The sequence below is a fragment of the Taeniopygia guttata genome, chromosome 2 (genome assembly GCF_048771995.1).
Source record: "Taeniopygia guttata chromosome 2, bTaeGut7.mat, whole genome shotgun sequence".
Taxonomy (NCBI): domain Eukaryota; kingdom Metazoa; phylum Chordata; class Aves; order Passeriformes; family Estrildidae; genus Taeniopygia; species Taeniopygia guttata.
In genome coordinates this window covers 118,276,275-118,299,196 of record NC_133026.1, presented here as the reverse complement: position 1 = coordinate 118,299,196, position 22,922 = coordinate 118,276,275, and the positions used below count along the sequence as shown (strand labels likewise).

General features: G+C 35.4%; 1 protein-coding gene across 6 annotated transcripts in view; it reads right to left on the bottom strand.

Annotated features, from left to right (window-relative positions):
* The window catches only part of C2H8orf34 (chromosome 2 C8orf34 homolog), a 185,932-nt gene that overhangs the window by 150,610 nt on the left and 12,400 nt on the right, over positions 1 to 22,922 (bottom strand). For 5 of the 6 annotated variants that reach the window (XM_072924734.1, XM_030266314.4, XM_072924732.1 and 2 more), the window contains exons 2-4: positions 12,525 to 12,672; positions 11,459 to 11,590; positions 2,769 to 2,897 (exon numbers count right to left, since the gene is read on the bottom strand). In XM_072924734.1, coding sequence (XP_072780835.1) covers positions 2,769 to 2,897; positions 11,459 to 11,590; positions 12,525 to 12,672 — 409 coding nt within the window. The remainder of the gene's footprint in view (positions 1 to 2,768; positions 2,898 to 11,458; positions 11,591 to 12,524; positions 12,673 to 22,922) is intronic. The other variant, XM_030266313.4, reaches the window with a different exon arrangement.

Sequence of the window (22,922 nt, the reverse complement as noted above, 5' to 3'; positions counted from 1 at the left end):
CCGAAAAAAAAAGATCAGTCGCGGTCAGATGCTTAACAGCAGTGGTTTTAAGCGGAAAAACTGCAAGTCAGACAAGGGAAGCTGAAAGATACACTGATGATTTAGATACATTCAAATTAGCAGACTCTTGTGAAATTCACTCTAGAGCATTTAACTAACTAACTGAAGAAACCTCTAATCTATTAGCAACTGTCTTTCAGGAACAGAGAGGCCAGAGAAGGGCAAATACATATCTTTGAAAAAGAAAAAGGGAAGATGTGGGCAACTACTAACTACCAAGCCTAAATCAGACAACAGCAAGAATCATAGACAAAGCTGTTAAATAAATAATGTATCAACATCTAATGGAATAGAAAGGCGATAAGAATGAGCTGATATGAATTTATCAAGAATGAATTACATTAAATTAGTCTAATTGCATTCTCAACTGGGAAACTTGCCTAGTGGATAATAAAAAAAAGCAGATGCAAAATACTTCAGCTATAAGACTCTGTTTACTATCATAAATGATACTTCAGTAAAAAAATATTCCAGAATTACAATCTACATGAAAACACTGCAAGGCAGAAAAACATCTGGTGGGAACAAACACTCTTACTGGGTAGCTTTCAAGGGCTGGTTGTCAGATCTGAAATGGGATCATAAAGAGGTCTGACAATATTTCCATTAATGATCTAGATGAAGAAATAGAGAGCACATTCATGAAAGTGACCTGATTATCAGGCTGTGAGTGATTTAAAGCACTCTGGGGGATGGGATTCAATTCCCTTATTATCATGACAAACCACCAGAAAGCATCAAGTACTAGTGAGAAACAGTGAAAAATGTTTCACTTGTGAAATAACTATGAAAAACAGACTTCAACAAAGTTGACCAGGTACATTGACCCAGTCCAAGTGTAGGACTTGCAGAGAGCAAGAGCTGCAGAGTTTTACACTCTAGTTAGAAAACTGTGGGGAAGGAGAGGTACAGAATGCTGCACAATTTATTTTAGGTATAAGGAAGTATAGGTATCATTCTAGCTAAAAGTGGAACCTTCACAATATTCTGAAGGAAAGACAAAGATGCAGGATTGAAGAGTGGATTAAGGCATTTATTATTGAACTCTCACACCTGATTGGTTTGTATCTCCACAGGGGCGATAAATAAGCCTTTCTGAAATTCAAAATATTGTTTGTGTATCTGTGCATAGCTTGGCTACATGTCTGAAGTAGAAAAGCTTGAAAATGATACTCGCATCCATCACAGTCAGGCAACAGTGAGGCTGCAAATCAGAGATGCTGACCAGAGTTTGTTTAGCTCCTTACAGGCAGAGAGACCAATTTACTAGAAAAGTATTTCAAAAAAGCTCTGTAACTATAATGCAAGTTTGAAAATTGCTCAGAATATAATTGTCGTGATCAACGTAAAACATTTGGGAGAGTGTTATTTGAGAAAACTAGTTTTGGGTATTTGGCACAATTTGAAAAAATGCTGATTCTCAAAATTAATTGCAAAACAAATCTTCTGTTCCTCATTCAGCTCTCTCTGACCTCACTATCTGTAAATTTTCCAGAGAATCAAGAACTTCCAGGGATAAAATTTAATGAGAGAAGAAATAAACATTTCTCACACACAAATATCTCCCAGATCATGCCACACCTAGTTTTCATGTAGCATGGCGAAGAGTACTTGTCATCATTTCATACTTTAAAAATTGTTAGCAGTATTTGCTCCCACAAATGTATTTCAAAATTCTCTTCTACAGGAGAGAAAGTAAAAGGAAAAAAAAAAGAGCAGCTATTCTTGATCATACCCAGTAAGCCTCAGAGCTGTTCATTACACAAGTGTTTAAGGGATAATACATGGGGTTTATTATGAAATAACAGTATTTCATGTTTCTGAGTATTTATTTGAGATGCTTTAAAATGTTTTAATTTCTTTAGAAAACTAGAAAGTCAATTGTCACAGGGACTTTCTTCTTTCTCTCAGGATTTTTTCATAGAGCAGCACAGAGGAAAGAAAGAGAAAACAATTTCTATTTCTGCTCCTTGTTTTCCCATATGGAATGTGTTTGGAGAATTGTTTACCTGGGGTGATTGCTCGATTGGATTCTGGTGAGGATTGTTTGGGCCTGATGGCCAATCCAATCCACCTGTGTATGGACTCTCACTAGAGGGTCACAAGCTGTGAGCCAGTTAGATATGGTAGTTAGAAAAAGTAGGCTTGTAGTTTTAGTGTCTCCTTTAAATAGTATATTAATGTATTATAGTATAGTTATAATAAAGAAATCATTCAGCCTTCTGAACTGGAGTCAGACAGCATTATTTCTTCCCACCGGGTTCACCTGCATTTACAACAGTCAATGAAATCAAGGATACAAAATAGATAAATGTTTTTCAATAACAGGTCTGAACTCCATCAATGAGATTAAGGTTTTGCAAAGGTTGATCCCCTTTAACTACCACACAAAGGAGCAATCTCCCTGCTATACGTTCCCACCATTTTCATTAAGCCAGCCTCTTGTGTTGATCCCATTATGAGCTAATTCAGCTCACTAAACTGGCAGAAAACTAAAATAAAAAAAGAAAAGGTGGTGCAGAGGTAGTTTCAGTTTCCAGGAGAGCTCCTGAATTATCTCAGACAATCTGTAAACCTTATCAACAGGATAGTGCTGATGTCAATGACCTTGGTCTTCATTGAATAGAAGACCACCTTCCTGGTATGTATATCCAAATTACAATTCAGGCTGCATGGTTACATTAAAAAACTAAAATCGATCAACTTACTGTGAGACAGATTCTCAAGGGCTTTTCCAAGCTTTTTGCTCTCTTGAAGAATATGATTTAGTTCATCAAAATCATGGTTCTCCGGTTTTGTCTTCCAATCCCATTTAGGATGCTCTATTGACCTTGGCACTAAATGTACACAGATATATAGATGAAGTTTAGATTTGGCAGTTCAGACTCCTACAGTAGAAAAAAATCTGCATAGTGAGTTTACAAACTCAAGTAGCTTGGGTGGAAATTACTTAGCTATTCTTTTATTCTAACTGCTGGAAATATTTTCTTTGGTTAATGTGAAGTAAAAACATCTCTGAACAAATGCATACCTGAATTATTCTTGCAATGAATTAACTGGTAAACAGGATCATTAACATTAATAATTGAAAATAATAAAACCAATGTAATAAAAAAATGTATTTAAACTATTGCACATGATGGTACCTAATTTACAACAAAATAGAATTGTGTGGCCTAGGGGTCAATAAGTAAAAATGTTGAAAGAAAAATTAGTATCTTTGGCTTTGCTAGTTATTTTACCAAGAAAAAAATAATTTAGATATAACTTTTAAAACAACTTTTTTCTTTTTCAAAAATCATAAAAGCGTAGATAACACAGTTCATAAAAAACAGTGAAACAAAGTAAGTCTTGTCATTCACGTTGTACAGCCTCTAATCTTCATTGCACTACTTAAAACTCAGCCTTTGGGAAGCACAGACCTGAGCTTACAATCTGCTGCTCATTATCTATTACCAAAGCCTCTAATTTTAAAATAACAGTATCTCAACTGCTGAGCTAAGTTTACCTACAATGAAGAGGAGTGTCTGAGATATACAGGACACACAATGAACAGAGCTTCTTTGAACAATGTGAACATTTTCAACAATTTGTAGAAATTAAAACAAAAACAATGCTGTTTCTGGAACTGCAGTTTTACATGTTCTTTTTGCCAGCGTTCAGAATTAAGTGAGCTGCTGCTTTTGCCAAGAAATGCAACTGTTGGGTTGCCTCCAAACACAGCATTACCATGCTGGTGTGAAGATGATGTCTAATCCACCTTTCCACCAAAAAGGACCAGTTGCATTTTTACCAACCATCCTTTACCAGTTGCTGACCACTCACTTAAAAATAACTTCAAAGAAAAGCCTAAAATTTTCAATATATCCTGGCCAGCTTCAGAATTTTTGTTTACTAATTTGACAGCTGTCAACGAATCTATGCTTATAAACATCATTTTCACTACATGCAAAGAAGGCAACTTACAGACTCCTATAGCTTGGATTAAAAAGGTGGTTTCATAATAATTTGAAACTTCAGACTGCTCTTATGAATAGTAAATGGGTAAATCATGCTCAGACATCAAGTCTGGTAGCTATTACAAAATGTGTTAAAGAACTGTGTGAATATATAAACTGCTCCACTTTGGATCAACTTCAACTTTCCCTTGTGCAATTAAGTCAATTGTCACCTTTTCCAGGAAAAGAAATTGGACAAAGTTATGCTGAAGTCCTTCTTTCACAAATAACACGATTCTGCCTCCTGTAGACATAAACCAACTCATCTTCAAAACAGACATCTATTGAGAGACTGATAACCCAGAGTACATTCTGATCTGTAATACCCACTCAGGAACCTGGCTATTAGGGAAGTTAATGTATTAGACTGCAATTACAGACATTCTCAAAGACAGAAAACAAAAGAGACATTTAAAAAGACCTACAGTGATAAGAATAGAAGGGACACAAGAACCCTCAAAAAGGAGAAGGGAAGAGAGGAGCAAGTTGAAGTGTCAGAGTCTTGTTCTGCTCTGTGTTCAAAAAAGGCAAGTAATATATTTCCTTCTCAGGACAATGGAAATAATGAACTATAGTGGGTCCCAGTAAATACATACAGACTTTAAGGTATTAGCATATGAATAGTCTCTACTCAGATGAACAGCTTGTAATTTTTTGCTGATACTTATAAATTTCAAACACTATTTTATAATTCCCTGGTTTAAGAACTACTAAGTCAATTAAAAGGTACATAAATTCGTGTCTAACAGAAGTTGACTCCATTCACAGATTGTAGCATATACAAATTAAACTGCACAACTTCAGTATTTCTCATCCTCTTTTGCTTATTTACAGAAAACAAAATGTTCCACCTAGTATTTCTTCAAAATTATTACTAACTGTAAATATAAGTTTTTAATAAACTAGAAAATAAATTCTATAAAGAATTCTCTCTATTTTCACCCACCTTTGTTTTACATTAAGATCACACAGTCCTTTTGAGTCCTTTTGCAGTCATCTTACCATCATCTTTCTTTGGGCCAATACGATATTCTACAGCAATCACTCATTAGCAGTGCGACAGACTCTCCTTTCTATGTTTATGCTAAATTTGCCACACCAAAAAAAAATCTCACAGTACCATCAGAATGCAATCAGGCAACAATTTAATATAGTAAAACCATATAAAAAGATGACAAAACCTTGGAGCTTCCAGGTTGCAGAAAATTTCCACAAGCTAGAATTTTATACCATGGCAGTTTGAAACAAAACACATTTTTCAAAATAAAGAAGGATTTTTGAGAAACCATATGCTTTTGAAGAAAAATTTGTCATGGGACAGAAGCTGGATGAAACAAATATAAGTTTTACTTGACAGCTGTCGAGTTCCAGGATCAGCAACTGCCAAGTATATGGACCAACTCGCATCAGGAAAAAAGAAAGTCTTAAGACTCTTGTTCTTGAAAAGTAGGGACACTTGCTCAAGACAGTGACCTAGTTACAAATTTTAGAGAAATGTCTCACAAACACAGGAAGCTTGGACTGCAGTTCACTAGATGGATAGTGGGAAATCAGTCAAAACCATGGTGGAAATTTGCTTCGCATGCTGGTGGACAATCAGCTATGTTTTACTGAATCATTTTGTACTTCAATGAAAAAGTACCAAAATAGATATGCTGTCATGAATTATTTCTATGTTAAATACAATTTACTTCAACAATGATTTGGCTCATTCTGAGGAATCAAAACATAGGAGGAAGATAAACAGAATTAGAACTGACTGAAATTTTTATCACTTCTAGAGAAGACATACAGTTCTTCCTACTTACCTAGTCTTTCAAATAATGAATGGTACTAAACCAACATCTATTTAGTAGCATCATGTGGCACATGTTTGTTCTTCCAAGTTCATTTTCTTCTTGCTTACAGACTTTTTTCAAAATATAAACCCTTATATATATATATATATATATATATATATATATATATAAAGTCTTAGCTTTAGGATCAACAGGCACTAGTAATTTTCAAATGAATGGCTTTGTCGGAAGCATTCAGAACTGTACAAACACCATATGACTCTTCTTAGGAATCTTTTCCAATAAGTGATCCTCCTCTGTATGCAGGAAGTCCGTCATTAATTGTTTATGTGCATGTGTCACCACACACTCAGCAAAATCCTTTCATTATACTCTGACCTTCATCTTTATTATGCTCACTCATTCCACAAAATGGTATCAGTAATTTCAAATCTCTTATCACATTACCCACCTCAACCTCATCTTTGTTATTTGAGAGATTTATATATTATAGGACACTTCCTCTTGAAATTATTTGCCTACAATTCAGAAGATTTATTACATCTACATTGTAGCATTTATATTGAAAGATGTAGAGTTTCCCTTTATGGAGCTGAGAATTCATCATCTCATCTTAGGAGACTGGACAGACACATTTGCCAGTATTTCTGATTTTCTGGTGGTGTGCCGTGACCATAAATGCAAATTAGATCTAATTACAATTGTGTTATGAATTCTGCCACAAATCAGCACACCTTTATTTCCTACTGGATGACAGTACAAGATCTGGTTTTATCTAAACCCATACAAGTCTTTTCAATGCATGATCTGCAGACAGAATCAGACCAATTGCTCATTAAATCCAACATTTCATTAATACATTGTATGGCCATCTTACATCTCAAAGAACAAAAATATGTATAATCTAATTGAGGGTAAAATTACTCATGTATTTAAATCTTGTAATAGCATTCGGGTTGGAGTTCTAAGATAATAAATCCAAAATGGTTTACATAGTATCTGGATATTAAAAGGCTAAAATGACAGCCTACAGTCCTAGACTGACCAAGAGCAACTAGAAGCATGCAATATTGTACTTGCATTTGGGATGTGATGTGAATGCTAAATGGAAGTAGCATGAAATGATGATCTGTGATCTGATTTAATATGGAAGTGGTGAAGAGATCAACCAACTTTGCCTAAAAGTAGCTTGCTAGGAAACAAAAATGTCTGTTTAACAAACTAGTTTGAAACTTCCAAATTTGTTTTTCTTCAGATGCAGAATAAATTTAAATAAATTTAAATTGTTTAAATTATAATTTTAACATTTCATTTATATACACACAAACACCCCTAGCTCCAAGCTTCTCCCTAACCAGACAACAGCAACAGCTTCTGGTTAACTCTGGTTATGCACACACCAAACAAGTAGTCAGATTGCTTAGATATTAAAAATGTTTATGTGTTTCAGGAGATAACAGGCAGAAGAGAGTGGAGGTATTTTTTCAGTAAAAAAGTTGAAAGCATAATGAAGAGACATTTGTGCAGGAATAACATGCACACTGCAGTCAACATCACTCTGCTGAAGGAAAAAAATATTTCCGAATTAAATAAATCAAGTACCCTCATGTTCCCAAAGATTCCTATGAAATGATAGTTCTGAATAAATGTAAAAGTTACTGATCATTTGAACTAGACAGTCACAAGACAAAAACTCTGAAACAGAACATAATAGAGCTGATGGACTACATTAAATTTTGGGTTTGTTTTGGAAGTTTGGGAATGTACTTTTTAGATTCTTGGATGTGGGGATTTGTTCTTTTCTTTTAAACAGAAATCTAAGAGTAAATCTTTAGGTCTCTGCAGGTCCAAAACTTTCTGTTTCTCAGATGAGTCCTTACTACCTCTTTGGAGATGCTTTGTGAAAAAAGATACAGGTGGCAGAAGCTGAAGACACAAAACAAATGGAATATGGTGTGCACATTAGGACATAATTCCTTCTAAATACGCTTGCTTACTGATCTGTGTAGTTGAAGGGGTATATGGCACCCGCTGATTTTGGCACAAACCAGAAAGATAGAAATGTCAAAAGCACATTCAGAATATTAATCTATATATATACAGATTATACCCATAGATATAGATTAATATAAGAATATTAATCCATTTGGCTGAAAATAAGAGAAGCAAGATGTGGCAAAAAGGCACATGTCTGAAACCAACATCTGCAATAGCAACTGAAAGAAAATGTAGTTCAAATACACAATTTTCAAAAAGTTGCAGATACAAGTAATTGCAGATGTAAGTAATGAAACCAATAGGATTAATTAAGGTTTAAATAAATCAGTGTTATAGAAAAAAAATGGAAAGGCATGAACAGCAAAGCATGGAAGCAGAGGATAATTAAGCTGGAAAGGACCTCTGGAAGTCTTCTAGCCCAACCTGGTGCCCTAGAATGGTCCACTGAGGGAAAGTTGCTCAGACTATTCAGTTCACCCCATGATGGCGATTCCAAAGCCTCTCTGGACAACCTGTTCCAGCGTTTGACCACCCTTGCAGTATAATTCTTTCCTTGTCCTTTCACTAAACACTCTTGAGAAAACAAATCTGACTATGCCTTCTTGTTCATCCTCCAGCATACTAGTTGATGGTAACAATGAAATCTCCCCTTCATTTTTTCAGTGTGACCAAATCAACTTCTTTCAGCTTTTTATTGTCCATCACATCCTCCAGTCCTGTCATCATCTTGGTGAACCTCCACAAGACTCATTCCAATACACCACTGTTTCTCACAATGGACTCCAGATGCCACCTCAAAATCAAACACTGCTGTCTCTACTCTTGCTACTGCAGCCTGGCATGTAGGTCATGTTGAGCACTGCATGAGCACACAGCAACAGCTAGTTCATATTACAAGTCACTATCCATCAGCATCCCACATCTTTTTCTGCAAAGCTACTTTCTAGACACACAAATCCCACACAAATGAGGGTTATTCTATCCAAGATGTAGGATTTTGAATTTGCCTGTGTCAACCTTCAAGAAATACCTCTCAGCCCATTCCTTAGTCCTATTCCTCTGCAGTCCTACTACCCAGAATACCAACCACTACCCACAATTTGGTCTAACCACAGACCTAAAAGAAATTCTATCCCATCATCCAAGGCATTAGGAAATTCTTTTAAATGGTATCAATTTCAGTATCAGTCCCTTGAGCATGCCGCAAAAGTTAGACTTTCCAATGGGACTTTGCAGCACTGCTAGTCACAATGCCTTGAATCCACCAGCTGAGTCAACGTTCCATACATCATCTTGTCCACTTACTGAGTCCATATCTTATCAACTGGGTAATAAGGATACTACAGGAAGCTGTCAAAGGTTTTGCTAAAGTCATGGTATGAAACATCTGTTGCTGTTTCTATGAATACAGAGCCAGTTATATCACTTAAGAGGGCAAGTGTGTTGATCTGATCAGACATATACGGTCTCATAAATCTATGCTTGATGTTCCAAATCACATTTTCCTCCTTGTGACTAGGAACACCTTCTGGAAAGTTTGCTCAATAATCCTTACAGAGGGTGAGGTTAGGCTGATCAGATTGCCCTTCCTCAAAATCAATGCATTTTTTCTAATCATCAGGAACATCCCACAATAGCTATGACCTTTCAAAGATGACAGAATGGCCTTGCAATGATATTAGTCTCCTGTTTCAGCATGCTTAGAATCAATCCCATGTACAGCCACGTATTTATGAATGTCAGTTGCAATAAGCACATCCTAACTGTACCTCCTTTGTAGGCAAAACTGCACTGCCACATGCTCTTTCTTAGACCCGGATAGTTTGAGAGTAAGTCTTACCAACTGAACAGTATTATTAAGTTTCCTTCAGTCCACAAGGACAGATCCTTGACCTAGTTGTCTTATGAATGTTGAATGTCTTATGGATGAAAATATTTCCTTGTTTGACATGAGACCTGACAGTTTAGAATGCCCAACCTCCTCTTTGTCCCTCTAATGGGACAACCTATGGACTAACAAGCACAAAACTTGTAGTAGGCACACATTTGAAGGGAGTGACATGATGTCATCCCCCTCTATCTGGGATAAAGGCAGAGAATTCAAGATCTTTAGGAGATGGCATGAAAGTTATTTGATGCAGACCACAGAGTCTGAAAAGCAAGCACAGGGCAGAAGGAAGGAACACAGTATGAGGACAGGAACAGCTCACAATACCTTTTGCCTACTGTTTCTAACACTAAATCTCCATAAATTCCTATTATCCAGCAAATACGTTAGATAAGACACAGACTGAGTGACTATGAGCATTTATTGAAATGGATCTATTTATTCTTGAAAATAAATTAAAATCCACATGCTTCTTTTGAACAGACTGAAAAATTTGTGTGCCCATTGAGAGGCACAATGGAATTGATGACCAAATTCGAGTGTTTTTGAAGCAGGCAATGTGCTTCATGAAGAAGAAAAAGAGACAAATGCTCAGTTTCTAGAAAAATATAATCCTGAGAAAATCCTGCACAATGGGACACAGCTACCTGTAAAAGCTATTTTTACTTGTTGCAGTTATTTATTCACAGTAAAAAATGTTTCATAATCATACAAGTCTATAAAAAGCACAGTACTTGTATTGCATAAATTCATCATGATTTACTTTACCCGTTGCTGTGTAGTATTTTGACTTAGTGAGATCACTGGGCAATTTTCCTTGACTCCTAAGTCTAGACTTTCCCATATCGCTTTTAGAGGAAAGATAACAGATTTTCTATTGCACCATACTATATCTCTGTTCTCATCTGGTACACATCATTACACCCCACATTATAAAGATTTGTCTATTATATCAAAAAGCTAAAAGAGTCAACAGAAGAAAATCTAATTTTTCAATTTATTTTGGAGAAAAATCTTGTCCAAACAATTCCCTGGTTGTGTAACTATCTTTATATATGTATGCATATTGTAAATATATCTATTTTGGAAAAAAACACTAACATTAAGAATCAAGCTTAAAAATTAGATTTCTTTAATAGCCAGTACACAGGAAGCGTATTTCATTAAGGCTTGTTTTCTTCATTTTTACTTATTATTTACAGGTAGTTGATAATATTCTCTTCAGCTGCTCTATTTTTACTCTGCCTTTTCTTTCAATGTACATTTAGATTCCTTCAGCAACTCTCAGAACAGTACACCTGTTCTGCTGACACTACTCCTATACCTTGAACAGTATCTGTTCATATTTCATAGTTTTGAATTGCCTGACACACAGAAAAAAATCTATTAGCACCAATATCAACAGAAGAGATTTTACACCTGCAAAATGGCAACACAAACTAAAACACCAAACCATAATAAAATTGTGCATGACACCCAAATATTACTCTGGCTTTTAATCAACCTATCCAGAATTCTTTTATATCTACATATGACAACATAAGGAATTATAAAGTATTTATAATTCAAGTGAGATTAAGGCAAGAATCAAACCCTTCTAACATATACATATATATATATCGGCATTTAATCTGCCCACAATTTGCTTTCCATTTTAAACCTTATGGAAATGAAAAAGGTATGCAGAAATTATTAATGTAGTGAAACTTTCTTACATGACTTGGACTCCGGTGATGGTGGAGAAATGTTGGATACAGCAAGGTCGCTCTTTGACTTTTTAGGCTTTTTTGCATTTACCTGCCAAGGCTTATCATAATTTCTAAAATCTCTTCTTGTTCCTTTATTTTCTGTTAAAAGAATCAAATTAGAAAATCATAACATTTGTAGAGTCATTTTTCAGAGACTTAACAAATAAATAATCAAAAAACTCACAAGGTATATCAATCCAAATTAAAGATAGCTCTTTTTTTCCTCCTGTTTCTGATTTATTTTATATTTATTATATTTATTCCACTTTTAAAATATCAAAACTTATAAATTATTATGTTTTTCATTAAAAAGGTCAATTTTTTGTTATGAAAAAGTTCTTAATGTCCATGTTACGTACATGTTTTACTGCCTATGTTAAAACTGTGTATTTCATATAAATTGGTAATTTGTCAGCAAATTAATACTTTGGCTGCCAATAACTATTTAAGTTCTGTAGTCTGAAACAGATCATTAGCCAATTTTTAAACACAAAACTAATATTGTAATAGTAGCTTGTACCAGAATATGAAAACCAAGACTTCTGCTTTACAATAAGAGCAGATACGACTTCAGAATATAATTTTAATGCTTCTGAAGATTTACAATCATAAATTATTCACACTAGAGTTTATAAAGTAGCACAGCAGCTCCTCATTAGGGGTTGGTATGATAGGTACATAAAAACATATATTATTAAAGAAAATATCTCAATAGAGTTTAATCTCAGGCATAGATATACCGTGGGAGGGGAAAAGAAAACAAAGAAAGAGCAAGGGAACCTCTCTCATTGAGACTGGGACTGTTTCCATTCTGTAACTCTGATGCATACTCACATGATATATACCTAGGCTGAGCTGACAGACAGCAATGTATATTAAATTCAGTATCTGCTGGATAAAAGGGATTTATTCTGCATGCTCAAAACCACAAAGCAGTCCCTGTTCAGTAGGTACATGTGCATCCAGGAAATCATGGACACAAGTATGGGAAGATTATACTGGAGACCAGCCCTTTCTAGCATACAGAACATACCTGATGTTTCACTCTCTGCCCAGAGGGCAGCAGAGCCAGACAATGTTCTCTGAAGCTGACCGTGGTTTCCCTGCTTGGACTGAAGATGATCAATTAGAAATGGGATTGGCTGGTCAGGTGTCTCCGTTATCAGCTTGGTCATCAACTCCTTTAGAAAATTAAGCCAAAACAAAAAATTAGTGAGATATTGCACCTAAACTAATCCTGTATTTACCAAAAGAAAATTAGTATTTATAAAGGAAAAGTTTGTTTTCAAATTTGAAGAAAACAGCTGGAACAACCACCTCTTCAACTATTGCTAGCTTGATCCTATGAAGTCTCATATATGAAGTGTTCTCAGCCTATACATATCTGGGAACTCCAAGGTCTGATCAGACAAGTAGATGGTTTTTAAAGCAAGTCCTCAGAAATACTGTAGTATAGAAATAAAGAAATATTTTATTACACTGTTGCATACATGGATATAAAGCCAATGTCAACAAGAAAGCATCTTCTATGCCACACATAGGTACTATCCAACTGCTATCTGCACCTTGGCTGTGCAGGGCTGCAGAAAAAGAAACACTGTCCATTATTTCTGCTGGGGTTCTTTCTGGCTTCCTAGGTATAAAGCACATTAGGAATCCAGAAAGAAGCTGTGGCTCTGCTCTGCGCATGTGCTCTGAGAGGAAATGTATGACTCAGGGCAGGTGAGGTGACCCTGAAACCCATTTAGTTCTACAGATCTGTGGCTGCTGCTGCAAAATGAAAAAACTTCACAGAAGTAAAAAATTACAGGAATGCACAACAAAATGAGAACATAATAAAAATAAACAAACAAAAAAAATGCAAAAAACCCCCAAAACTACTAAACTAAGTTATTCAGAGCATATATTCTCTCTTCAGCAATCTCCAAGCATAAACCTTAACACAACTTAAATGCATTTAAGTCTATCTCCATATCATCTTTTCCACACACTTTCATGTAATAAAATTTTTTTCAAATGTCAGTAGTTACTTAACATTATCATCAATTAAGTGTGTTGGGAAAAGATAATTCAGAGGAAGCATACTAAACAGCAGCAAACATGAATAACTGCACGCAGGATTAATAAGGCATAGCAAGTTCTCTTCATAGACAAAAAGGAGAAAATATGCCCAATCTGACTTTGTGTCTTAAGACACAATCTTCTGTGATGTCGTTTTTGATACTTATCCACAGTGAAATGAAAAACCCCGGGTGTCCCTGGTTTTGAACTGGAACTCCACAGGGAGAAATTAAGCTACTTACTAATCTGGACTGCCTCTTACCAAGATAGGAGAAACCCTCCGATATACATCATACAAGAAAAATTCAGAAATTGCAGTAATTCATATTTTAGTTGCTTGGCAACACTAACAGCAAACCTGAATTCTTCTCCTTGCCAAAATGCAGAATTAGTGACAATGGGAAGATGTAATCTAGTGCTTGTAATGGACCACAATATCTGTAGTAATTCCACTGCAGAGGATTCTATTACCAAAGGAAAAGTGCCAATCTGTTACATCTGACTTGTAATTTAAATAATTTCTCAGAATCATGGTTTGAAAACTATTTTTGTCTTAGATTAGTAATATTATTAGTAGTAGTAGTAATATTATGACCATAGTATTGAAAAAGGTAATACAGAAAAATGAGAAGTCTTAGAATGCCTACATATCAATGTAAGAAAAACACTACTTGATTGTTACCATAACTGATTTGCTTGTATCAGGAAGAAATGGTCTTTAAGTAACAAAGATGAATCTAATAAAGTAAAATTGATTACAGGATTCCTTACCTCTTCTGAGATGTAGCAAAAAACCTAAAGATCAAGGCAATGTGAAATTAGATTCTATTAAGAAGTACCAATTTTTGTATCTACTGTTATATTGATAATAAGACCTGAGTGATAAATATAACATTGCTGAAATCCTCATAAATTGAAGAGTGTGAAATTCAGAAAAAAAAAACAACCTACTACTTTGTGTAATAAGCCTCAAACTAATTTGCCTCAAGCACTCTCAGAAATGTCATTAAAAGTAAATGCAACTTTAAACAAACACAAAGGCAACTCAGATTATAAAATCTGCCATTTAAAGAAGACAAAACTCATTACTTCAAGTATTCCACTGCAAAAGAGGAGTAAAAAAATTCTTGGGAATCTACTTCTGAAGCTTCTTCAAGCAAGGTTTGGAAATGGTCTCCAATTTACCACTTTCCATGGAGTTCCTGAACTCTGGACAAGGTGCAAAGATCACCTCCACTCCAAGAACAATAGCTTCAGACATATACTCTGTGTAAATTCACATTCACAAGGTGAAGGTGTTATTTCTCTTCCATATCCTTCTGCCTCACACACTGTCAGACATCCTGGAAATAGGATCACAGCTCCATGACCTTCACTGCCTTTGCCCTTCTGCCAGTTTTTGCCAAATGACACAATTACCAGTTTCTACCAGTTTCATCAAGGGACGCAACTCCATCTGCCCAGCTCTCAACCCGTCCTCTTCAAGTTCACGTTTCTTTGAGACTTTTGTCATCCCCAGCAAATTGGCAATTACATGGAAATATGCTAGCTGCCTGCATTCAGTTGCTTGGCTATGCCATAAGGTGGGAGGGTTGGAGGGGCAAGAAAAACAAGAGTAAAGACGAACCCGAGCTATCCAACAAGAAAAAAAAGCACAAAGCTTCACCAACATTAGCTGTACATAGTGAGCATTCACCAAATTTTTTAAGTATAAATACGTACTTCTCTGGAAGTTAAAAGATGTTACAGATTAGGAGTATCAACTAAAGGGTATTCTCATTCTAGTACCATTTTCGAGCAAAACTAACTTAAACTTCTGATTGAATGATCAAAAGTTTATTTAATGACCTCATCTGTTGCTCAGGTGACATCTTAATAGACAGTAGGAATAACATACTACATGGTACTCTAAATATACTTTCACATGTTTAAAATGTCTCTAAAAAAAGATGACAAAAGTGAATGTATTAACTAAGAAAAACTAAAGTGTACAAGGTGCAAAAATAAAATTCCTTTTTGGTTAGCAGCAGTCTGATCTGACTCACAATGTGCTAAGTAGGCAAGGTTTCACAAGAAAAAGAAAAGGGAAAAGACCAACTAGTCTCACTGAAGACGCCTCTGCATTAAAAGCAGAACAAAAATGGGACAAGATCATTGAAACTGAGATTCATTTTTTCATTAACAAATCATCAGGTAAGTTTCAACTCCTCGTAAAAACAAAAATGCAAGACACCTAAAGAGAAGTCTCTTTAAAATACCAATTATACTTCTCACATTTTTAGCTCAAATTTCTAAATTTTCTACATTTTAAAAAAGGCAAGTCTATTGTTCTCTGCACAACATGCCTCATAACAACAAATGGCAGATTGGGTCTCCATGCTGCCAAATGAACTGCTTACTACCCATAATCTCTCTCCTCCTATCTCCTTTCTACTGCTAGGTCTTCCTTTCACTCTATGTCCCTTTGTCTTTTCTATCAGTGGACTCCACACAGTCTCTTCCTCCCAGCTGTGTAACAAGTGAAGATGTTCAGAAGTCAGTAATTATGAATTCCCTGTGCACCCTTGAGACACACTGGAGCACGGAAAAGGGGCCAAAGGAAACTTCCATGGTTACAGACTAGAGCACTCAGATGAATACATCAGTTTCTGCTGTTTCCCAATTCTATTGCCCCAAATTAGGCTCTACCTCATCTAAAGGCAGAATGAGAAAAAACAGGAAGGTTATATACGCTCTTTCAGTTAACTGCTTCATGGATTTTACCTAGCACTGTGCAAACCAGTTCTTCTTTCTTCATACCTTGTAAAGGTATCTTCATATGCTCCTACATTCACTAGTTTTATTAAACTATGTTACTAAGACTGCTTAAAAAAAAACAACTTGTAAAAGTTCATTTGTGGATGAGATTCATGTATGTGTAATGAGGCTGCAAAAGATCTTGAAAAGAAACACCAGCTCTAAAGTAGTGGTTTAATATATTAATTATTTATAAAAATATATAGAATTTATAAACAATATTTCATAAAGAATTCTTTATATCTTTAACTATTGTGCTATCCTAAGGTCTTCTATTAGTTATTCAATGATGGCTCAAATTTTTATTTCCTTGTAACTTTCCAGGCATGCAATACAAATGAAACAGTCTTCACAGTCTATTAATCATAAGCCCAATTACAAGAAAGTCCTAATTAGCCCTGTCTAAATGTACCTATTAGGTTATTAAGTTAATTAAGAGACATTCTATCTTGCCCTGCAATTGGCAATGGTAACTACACCACAATCAGGTTATAACTGTACAGACTTTTACAGACTATGGCACAGCATTCACATATTCTGGCTGTGTTACATTCTTTCATGGATTAAATTACAAGTTTAAATGCAATTAAATACAGTAAGTCTTCACAGTGATGTCAGCAGTGACTTTGTCAATAGAGAAGTCGTGAGGGGCTAGATGTCTCCCAGCTGACCAGCCAGTGTATGCCCACTTAGGATAAGAAGCTCCACTGATTTATTGGGGATAGATGCATTGACAACAGTGAAGCTTGGACACTTAGACATCTAAATTTAGACTTGCTAACCCTTCATATGGGCTATAAGTAAACAAAGAAGATACAAAATTGAGGGAAAACATGTGGAAGGACAGTAGGTTTAGGAAACTTTTTAATGACTGACACTTTTTTGTTAGAATTCCATTCTGATTACTGCAGCAACAAAGCATGGAAACAAAAATAAATAATTTTTTAAAGTATATTTTAACATTATTCTTATTGACTAAATTAAGAGTCTGAAATTCTTAAATGAGAGCAGAAATGACTGCTTAAATAACTGTTTCTATCAAAAAAAGATTAATTTCTAGGGAAATAAACAAAAATTATCAGCATCCTTCTTCTGGAAAATAGCCAGGCTTTAAATATTCTTGAGCAATTTTTAATTAAAACTATGAACAAAATAGACTTCAACATATTTTATGTTCATTAAATGATCATCACATCTCCCTATAAAATATTCAATCCTACACAAATTTCCACACAAATAAAATTCATATGCCTGTACCATGCTATTTACTTCAATCTAACCGTAGTAGAATAACAGTTGAGAACAAATAGTAGTCTTATTCAGCTTGCTCATGAAAATATTCAGACTTTTACCTGGAATTGAGTAAAAAATTTTCAATCAACACATTCGTTTTTTCAAAACCTTACTGATGCCATTTCAGGCAGCTGTGCAGTTAAATTTAATATCACAAGACTGTAGTACACAGCATGGGAACACAACCCATAGAGAAATTACTTTGGCCATAGAAGTAAAATGAAAGTACAAAGCTGATATGGTGGCTCTGATGCTTTGGTGCAAACAAAATTCCCCTAAAGGTGGCATCTAAGGGGAAATCTAAGGTATGGAACTAGTGCCACAGGTAACATTTCATAGAATGAGGAAGTCTGGAAACAAACATCATTGAATACCTGTCTTTCTTAGATGTTCATCTACTAAATATCTTTACCAATTCAATAAGAAAAGACCAATTTTGGAGGCTGTTACTAACCATTTTTTTGGGGGGATCTGGAAGCAGAATGGAAACAGCAGACTGGTTCCACTATAAATCCTTTGCAGATCAGTTCCCTGAATCAGATGAACTAGCTCTATCTGAAATAATTCCAACTCATGCACGTAATACTTGATAAAATATATATCTCTGATCTTACTTAGGAATGCAGTGGGTCTGGTGGACAATTTCAAAGTTTCACTAAGTTCATGGAACTTTATCAAACTCCACCCCACACATCATAACATGCAATATCTATCTGAATCTCTCGCTGCATCTTTTCACTTATTTATCCTTAGAGGTTTTTTTCCTCTCACAATCTTAGTATTTCAAATATCATTGTCCCTAATCTATTTTACCACTTTTAAGTTCACAAAATAGCTTCAAACACCTTCAGTCACCTTCAGTAATATTCAAATATTTCCTTTCTCCCATTCAAGCATTCCATGCTGTCAAAGGAGAAGTCACTGCTACTAGGTTACTCTAAAACATTAAATAATTCTCAGTACAAGAAGAAAAGGTTAAAGACATGCTCTCAGAGATGCCAATCATGGCAACAGTTATCATGTTTTCTCCCATAGTTTAGTTTTCAAATCACAAATATTTCCTATGATAGCTTTCTGCAATCCTGCAATTCTGTATCTCTGCATGACAATCTCACACTTGTGGAATTATGCCTACCATATCATTATCTTAACTCAGCAAGGATTTATCAAACAAGGGTAGATCATGTTATTGCAGAAACACTGTTAGGTTTCCCTGAAGTGTAATTCAGAAGGCTTCCTCAGTTTCCATCCACTCTATCAACTACTGAAATTCTGCCCTCAAGGCATGCACTTCACAGTTCAGCCAAAGAAAATGAAAACTGCTGGTTTTCTGAAAGATCAGTAGGATTTACATCAAAAGAAATACTCATAGATAAAGACTACGAAAGACTATTACAACCTGGACTTAAATTACAGGCATAAAACAACACTGCACATCACTGCCTTACCTAAAAGCTAACTCAATAGGCTGGAGCTGATCTTTCTCTTATCAACTGAAGTAATCTCCTTTCAATTTCAAGGTCTAAATTGAAATCACTTGTCCCACCATGTGCAATGACTCATTACTGCAGCCGTTAAAAAAAAAATAATATCATATAGTATTTCCAGTTTAAGCTTCACTGACTTAGCTCCAGCCTGTCTGACATGTTTTTGAGGAAACGGTAATGCTAGAAACTGAAGTAGCAGGTATTTTTGTGGCTACCTCTAGGCTGACCCCAACCAGCAGCCAAGCACACACCAGCCACTTATTCATTCCCACCCTCAATGGGATGGGGAAAAAAATTAAAAGAACAAAACCAAGATAAATTAATAGGTCAAGATAAAGACAGCTTAATAACCACTAGAAAGAGAGAAGTCAAAAAACCAAAATCAAAGACACCAAGGCAATCACTCACCACCTCCCACTGCCTTGCCAGTCTGCAAGCAACAGATATTTCAGAACATTTACTCCCCAAGTTTAAATAGTGAGCATGAAAATATATGCTAGGGAATATCTGTTTGCCCAGGTTGGGTCAGTTGTTCCAGGTGTGTCCCTTCCCAACCCATACCCCCCCAGGCCTGCTTGCTGGTGGGCAGAGAGAATAGAGAAAGGCTTGAGCCTGTGCAATTACTGCTAAGGAACAGTTAAAAGGTTGGTGTACCAACACTGCTTCAGCCATAAATCTGAAATACACCAACATACAGGCTTGCTGTGAAGAAAATCCAGTCCCTGTCAGACTCAGTACAGTACCACTATAGAAAGGGTTACCAAGGGTTTATGAGTGGTGATCAGGAGAAGGCCATATATGAAAAGAACAGTTGGTATATTGAGGAGTTGACTCAGGAAAGCCCTTAAACTTAGATATTCTTTGCGCCTGAGAAGTAAGTAATTACAAAGCCATGGGCATGCTTAAAATGCTTTGATGAATTAGATCACTGCTCTGTGACTTTAGAATTACAAACACTTTCTTCCTTCTTTCTGGAAAAATAAAACAAAAAAAAAAGGTAAATGAATGTTTTGAAGATTGATGGAAATCCTTTCAGTAGCATCCCATGGAAAACTTTGATAACAGCACACATTTTAAAAATGTGCACAGCAACCACTGCACTTCCCAGGTGCTGTCCTTTCTCTTCCCAAACACTCCTCCTTTCTCCTCCCAAACACAACTCCTCCAAAGCTGGCATTACTACACTATAGATTTATTCAAGTTATACAGAAACATAAATGTGAGATGATGTTTTAAAATGTACTACTGTCTAGTGTGTATAGTCAAAGTTATTAAATATTCTGTGTAACTTCTCTGCATTAAAATTACTATAAAAATTGCTTTCATATAATTTTTAAATTTGACCAAGAATTTTTAAACTATTCACACAGGGTTTCATAAAATAACCAGAAATTACAGTGACACAAAATGGAGAATGTGAGTTACCAGAGTCCAGGGTGGGCAAGTTCTAACACAAATTTAATTACCTTGACTTTGGCTGCCTAGATAAATTAACACTAAGTTTGCTGTAGTAACATTCACTAAACAAATGTCAAAGAAGTTTATACATGATTCGTGATCATTAGAAATTACTTAAATCTTGTAATTTGGAAATGTTCCATTAGTACAGCAACCAAATAACTATGAGCAATACGCAGTATAATTACAAGTTTCATTCATACACTTTGAATAGATTAATATCTATTCAGATACACATCTTAATTTCCTGTTATTTACCTGTGAGAGATTGACTTAGTCTCATAAGACTTCATACCAATGTTGTAATCAGCTTTTTAAATAGATCTAAATGTTTAATATGCAACAATACAACAGAGATTTCTCAACTGGAAAGGTCAGAATGTATTGCCATGGAAAAATCTGGAAATTAATTTTCACCACAGCAAAACACAAAGAGGTTTTTTTATATTTGTAGAATTTATATACTGCAATTCCGCATGTAACTCTTTAAAAATAATAAGTGCTATTTACATAGCATTTTAAGAAGACAAAAAGGTTATTTCACATGTAAGTAGTTGCTTGATTGACTTAAAACTACTTGCATCCTATTTCCCCTGCCTCCCCCCCCCCCAACCCAGGAAAGGTCACACTGATTTGCCTGTCACAGGTAACACAAGATGTGCAGTATCTTGGCAGGGTAACCCCCACTGCAGACTCTCTGCAAGTCTAAAATCTTTTGAGAACACTTAGTCAAGTTCAGTTTGGTTCAAAACTACTTATACTCAGTGCTTCTCTAACTGCAACTGGAAAATCTTTTTACTATTACAAGTAACACTTTTTTATTAAGTTATTTCAACCAGTGTCCACTTAAGTATAGATGAAGCTTTTGCTTAATTAACACACTAGATCTTGCATGAATACAAGCATCTTTTGCTATGCAGAAGCCATCGGTCCACAGATTTAACAAAACTTGATTGCAAATGCATGAATTAATAATATTATTATTAGCAAATATCTAAATAACCATGTTAACTAATAAAAAAGAAATGCTGATTGATTTGTTTTTATACTCTAGAGAGCTTCCTCCATTTTGTGTACAACCATCTATTAAATGTTACCACATGATACTGGCAACTGTTTCATTTCTAAGAGATATCAGTGTACCTGGATCTATCTTCAGCCCCAACCAGGAAGACACCTTAATAATTCCAGTTCAATTGAAAGCAAAATCCACCTCTGATAGCTTCCATGTGGATTTTTAGCATCCATCAGTTAAGCCAAAATACCTCTATGATTTTCCTCATCAGCAACCAAGACAAAAAAGAAAAAGCTTCAATTATTTTTTTTTTCTCCTAGCATTTTCAGCAAAGTTCTGACAGATTTCTAACATTTTTGTCATCATGGACCATCACTTTGTTTCAAGTGAAATTAAAATAGATATTTATGCTACTTAAGGCAAAGAAACTTCTGAAAATTATGATCCAATCATAATCAGATTAAAAAAAAATAAAAATTCAAGATTAGAAACACATCAGGGGAAAAAATATTTAAGTGTTCATTTTGACCTAAACAGTTCTGCATTAATTTATTTCGACAACTAAAAATCAATTCCCTGTGCCTAGACACAACTACAACATCCTGTGTGGAACTTTTACTTGAATGCTCTTTTTTCACCCAAAGTCACAAAGAAAAAAAAAAGCCTTAACCAGTGCACAAGTGTGCTTAGATGTCACAAAACAAAGAGAGAGATCTGATCACCATCAGAAGAGACAAAAGCCTCTCACTCTACTTCCCTCCTTTCCACAATTGTATTGCCCATTGCAAAGCACCATGAGGAAGAACACATCCCCATACAACTTCTGCAGAACTTTCTACAGAAAGAGTCACTGGAAAACTTCCTTCAGACAAGACACTTCCTCCTTAGAGGAAGGATTGTCTATGATCATGCCCAGAAAAAGAATTCTTCAGCAAAAGACAACTGATGAGCAGAAGTGAACATACAGTTGAACGGTATAAGGAAAAATACCAACCTTTGTTGACCACATACAATAGAAACATCATGGATTACATCCAGGCACATGTTTAACAGAAGAGGGGTCTAATGCCATTATTTGTTTCATTAGAAGTTACTTGCATGCCCAAGTCCTTAAAATACCCTCACCTAAGGAAGCAATGTGAAAGGACTCACAGTAGCTCTAAAGAGCAGTTGAAAATGGAGAACTGTGTCAATACCAAGCTGCAAAAAAAAAGCTGCTCTGAAATGAGAGGATGTCGGACACCACTGTTTGACCTCTGAGGCCAAGTGTATTGGTTGCATGGCCTTAAGGCTGACACTTCTATCATGCCCACAAATAAAG